The 5,000-nt window shown below is 44.8% G+C and overlaps 1 protein-coding gene across 4 annotated transcripts in view; it reads left to right on the forward strand.

Annotated features, from left to right (window-relative positions):
* Positions 1-5,000, forward strand: part of LOC122266114 (uncharacterized) — a 17,365-nt gene that overhangs the window by 703 nt on the left and 11,662 nt on the right. Inside the window, exons 1-2 of one of the 4 annotated variants that reach the window (XM_086531157.1) lie at positions 1-129; positions 2,795-2,941. The exon at positions 1-129 is cut by the window's left edge and continues 8 nt beyond it. In XM_086531157.1, coding sequence (XP_086387283.1) covers positions 2,798-2,941 — 144 coding nt within the window. In that variant the 5' untranslated portion in view covers positions 1-129; positions 2,795-2,797. Of the gene's footprint in view, positions 130-883; positions 1,013-2,794; positions 2,942-5,000 lie in introns of those variants that run through there. The other 3 variants (XM_086531170.1, XM_043035705.2, XM_086531165.1) reach the window with 3 other exon arrangements.

The raw sequence follows: 5,000 nt of genomic DNA on the forward strand, positions 1-5,000 counted from the left end.
TCTCGAAATTCTGGTATCGCAGAACGTATCGTACAGGACACACACACGTCGTACGTACACTGCTCAATCTTTAGTCTCAAGGCAACAGGACTCAACGGCGGAACTGTGTGTTTTGATACTTGTAGAACCGTGAGTACTGATAATAATAGTGCCAACAGAAAGTGAATTCTTCTTCTTTTCCCTCTCTCTCTCTCTCTCTCTCTCTCTCTCTCTCTCTCTCTCTCTCTCTCTCTCTCTCTCTCTCTCTCTCTCTCTCTCTCTCTCTCTCTCTCTCTCTCTCTCTCTCTCTCTCTCTCTCTTTCTCTCTCCCCCCCTCCTTCCCTCTCTGTCTGTCTGTCTGTCTGTCTGTCTGTCTGTCTGTCTGTCTGTCTGTCTGTCTGTCTGTCTGTCTGTCTGTCTGTCTGTCTGTCTGTCAGTCAGCCTGTCTCTCTCTCTCTCTCTCTCTCTCTCTCTCTCTCTCTCTCTCTCTCTCTCTCTCTCTCTCTCTCTCTCTCTCTCTCTCTCTCTCTCTCTCTCTCTCTCCCCCCCCTCCCCCTCCCCTCCCTCCTTCCCTCCCTCCCCTCCTTCCCTCTGTTTGTGTGTCTGTCTGTCTGTCTGTCTCTCTCTCTTTCTCTTATTCTCTCTTCCTGTTTTTCTTGATTTATCGTACGCCCGACACCGCAGGGAAGTCGTCTCGTAGTCGCCAGCTACCGATATTTCTTAAGGGGAATTACTGTAACAGTCAATTAGATGTACATAGAAATAGTTTACAGAATACTCATTGAAATTAAGTAAACAATGTATAACATCTGAATGACTGAGAGTGAAATTTTGTGTTGATAATTCGTGATGACGTCATCTCTAATGTTTATTTATATCATGGCCAGCCTTTCCCCTTCACTAGACGCTTCACTAGGTTGGTAAAGTGGTAACGCGCCGGCCTCGTATCTTCCTTCGTGGGCAGCAGATCGAACCCCGTCCAGGCTCGTGTGTTTCCACTATTGCCTGGCGGTTACTGCTGTTTGGCACCATGGTGGGTAAGGGCCAACACTCTCTTACACAGGTGGGCTCGCCATAGTGCATTTAAGCTCGGCGAGGCATCTGCTCCATAAATCTGCCTAATCCTTTATCCCCTTCCCTCTCCCTCAACCATCCCCTTCTCTCTCCACTGCATTCTCTCCGTTTCACTTTCCTTTTCCCTCTCCCCTCCCTCTCTTTCTTTATCTCTCTCCTTTCTCCCTCTCCTCACTCTCTCTCTCTCCTCACTCTCTCTCTCTCTCCTCACTCTCTCTCTCTCTCCCCACTCTCTCTCTCTCTCTCTCTCTCTCTCTCTCTCTCTCTCTCTCTCTCTCTCCCTCTCTCTCTTCTTCTCTCCTCTTCTCTCCTCTCCTCCTCTCTCTTTCTCTCTCTCTTTCTCTCTCTCCTCTCTCTCTCCTCTCTCTCTCTCTCTCCTCGCTCTCTCTCTCCTCTCTCTCTCTCTCTCTCTCTCTCTCTCCTCTCTCTCTCTCTCTCTCTCTCTCTCTCCTCTCTCTCTCTCTCTCTCCTCTCTCTCTCTCTCTCTCTCTCTCTCTCTCTCTCTCTCTCTCTCTCTCTCTCTCTCTCTCTCTCTCTCTCTCTCTCTCTCTCTCTCCTCTCTCTCTCTCTCCTCTCTCTCCCTCTCCCTCTCTCCTCTCCTCCCTCTCTCTCTCCTCTCCCCTCTCCTCTCTCCCCCTCTCCCTCTCCCTCTCCCTCTCCCTCCCTCCCTTTCTATCTTCCTCCCTCTCTCCCACTTCCTTTTCACTCTCTCCTCCCCCTCCCTCTCTCTGCCTCACACAATCTCTCACTCCCTTTCTTTCTCGATTTCATCCCCCCCCCCCTCTCTCTCTCTCTCTCTCTCTCTCTCTCTCTCTCTCTCTCTCTCTCTCTCTCTCTCTCTCTCTCTCTCTCTCTCTCTCTCTCTCTCTCTCTCTCTCTCTCTCTTCCTCCCTCCCTCCCTCCCTCCCTCTCTCTCACCCTCCCTGCCTCCCACTCCCCTTCACTCACCCATTCCCTTTCTCTCAGTCTCTCTTTTACTCTGTTAAACTGCAGTCTGATATATGCTGGAAAAAACAGCTGATTTTCTGCTTGCCTCCAGTCAGCGAGGTTAAAGGTTTGAGCTGTGATTGCTCTGAACTATGTGCTCTCTGAGTGTGCGGAACAGCCTCTTTTACCCCTTTGTTTTCATGGCCGTAAACCGGGAAACGAACAATTGTATATCACATAGCAGATATTTACAAGAATTTACAATGCGATAAGATAATAGTAAAAGTGAGATAGAGAATGACGTCTACAGATGTTTCCAACCATGGCAGATATGGAATAGCTGGTAAAATAAGATGTTGACAATGCTTCCGTTCTGTCGCGCATGTTGGCGTAATAGCTGTAGTCAGGTGCGGGCCGGAGGTAGGAAACAGACGTTTGACAGGACGCCAGACAGGGAAAAGTGTGACTAGGAAACTTGCAACATTTAGGTATCATAATTACCTCAGAATCTAATTACCTTAGATCGATCGGACTACACAACTAGATGGCCTCAGTTGTATCTGAGAAATAACATCATCGTTTTTCATCGCTTTCTCATTGGCTCTAGTTTTATTTGAATATATTTAACTTTATATTATTTAAAAATGCATTTTACACTTCATATACCTCTATCATGTATAAGATGAATTGATTAATCCTTCTTCTCTGCCGTTTAGCTAAAGGATTTGTCCAATGCAGATTAAAATAATATCATTTCAATTATATATGATTTCTAGACAACTATAAAGAAATCCTTTTTTTCACTGCTTTTTAGAAAATGGCTTTAATGTTGCCAGCTACGATCGTATTGGCTGTGAAAGAACTCCTCATTTCTGTGGTTGACAAAGCGCCCGACATCATCAAAGCCATTAAGGAGAATGTCAACAAGAGACCCAAGGAAGAATACGACGAACTCGTACAGGTTAGTGAAGAAAAGGGAGAGGTGGAGTGGGGAGAGGACGGTGGGGATATGGGGAAGGGAGGAAGGAGAAGAGAGGGAGAATGGAGGAAAGGAGGCAGGGAAGGAGGGAAGGAGAGAAGAGGGAAGGAGGATGGAGGAAAGGAGGAAGGGAAAGAAGGAAGGGGACAAAAAGAGAGAGGGAGGATGGATGGAAGGAAGAAGGGAAAGAGGGAAGGGGAGAAGAAGAGGGAGGGAGGATAGAGGAAAGTAAGGATGGAAAAAAGGTGTAGGATGTCTGGAAAGACATCCCACCCCAAGATTCTAGCTATGTGACCAGCTGCCGACCCAAGTCCCGTGGCCTTACCACGAGTAAGTCTCCGACGCGAGCAGAAAAGGTCGCAACGAGATAAGAAGTCAAGAAGTCGACGAAAATTTCCGTAAGTTAGAGAAACCCTGGCTCTTTTATTTTTGTTTGGTTTTGTTGGAAATACGATTTTCCATGCTGCGTTTTTTCTCTCTCATTTTCGTGATTGCTTACTCTGTATTTTCTGCTGTGAAGTTCCTGTGAGTAAGTGTGAATCTAGAGGATTTCCTTCCCTTTAACTTATGTGTGAACGCAGTTATTGTCAATGTTTTGATCACTGAAACGCACATCAAAAGAGAAAGTCCTCAGTCCTCCCTCTCTTTCTTCCCTTGTTTACCTGTATTATCTCGCCTTGAAAACCCATCCTTGCGGCCCATTTAAGCTCATCCGCTCCCTCTTATCCGAAGAATAAACAGAATATTTTGAAGTTCTGTTTGTTATATATAATAATCAGAATGAGATATTTTCATACAATTTGTATTGTTCCGATATCTTACTCTCAACCCCCTTCCTCGAGGCTTGACCATGTGAAAAGGTTGCTATCGGTCTTCCCTTTCTTGTAAAATAATCCTACAAATTCTCTCTATACATCTTTATCATTCGGACAATGAACTTTGGGGAAATTGTATTGCTGTTACTCCCCAAAATATTTGTTTTGAAGGTGACCCTTTGAAATATTTTTCATGTTTGATTACGATATCGAATGGGCGCCGATATTGCATGTAAACCATGTAAATTCCTAACAGTTTTCATTTTCATTACGAATCAGAATTGGCGATCAATATTGCCAGATTCTTATCTATTAATTAATTTATTTGTATATTGTTAAAGTGTTCCTGTTATTTAGTACTTTAAGTTTCTCATCGATAAGAGCTATTAATTTTCGTATTTTTTCTGTTTCTTGCAACTCTACTCTATAGATTCCTCTTATTTTTACTCTCCTATTGGCAGTTGCAAAGTCATGCTATTGTTGTTCAGTAAGCCATGCAAGACACATGTCGCTTAAGAAGCCGTGCAAGACACATGCATGCTGTTCAGGGGGTCATAGAAGACGTATGTCGCTGAAGGAGCCATGCAAGACACACCCACTCCTGCATGTTTTCACCAAGGTAGAACGTTGGCTGAGTTATACAGTGTTTGTGTGCATGGCAAAGTCATCCCAACCACACTTTTGAGGTACAGGGCATCACGCCATTTACGTCTGAAAGCTGTCATGAGGCCAGTCATAGCATCTATCATCTCACTGCAGTATTTTGTATATGATCTGCTTCTCACATGGTATGTGTGGAGACATTTTCCTTAGCTAGCTTACAGTAGTTTGAGTCTAGTTATTTTTCTGACGACAGGGGTCATCAAGTAGCGTGGTTCGATGGTTGTATGGCACTGATATTGCTTTTTATGTGACCCAAGGCACTGATTATGCTTTGCTATAATAATCCAATGTTATAATGCTTGCATTCAGTTATGACCTGACTTCCCTACTTCCTGTGTTCTCTTCCGTCTTTAACTGCACCTGGCTAACACATAAGCACACGTATATGGGGGACATAGAGAAAATAGAGAAATAAGGAGAATTGGCCCATTGTATGTACTTACGGTTTTTTGTGAAGAAATGTCGAGCGGAAACATTTCGAAGAGAAGTTTAAGTGCGCGGTTGTGGAGGGTACATCTTGTCCAGTGATCTTGTTCTTCCTTGTTCGCTGCGAAGCCAGGCCT

The sequence above is a fragment of the Penaeus japonicus genome, unplaced genomic scaffold (assembly GCF_977035675.1).
Source record: "Penaeus japonicus unplaced genomic scaffold, GWHDUDI00000001_assembly GWHDUDI00000003, whole genome shotgun sequence".
NCBI classification, from domain to species: domain Eukaryota; kingdom Metazoa; phylum Arthropoda; class Malacostraca; order Decapoda; family Penaeidae; genus Penaeus; species Penaeus japonicus.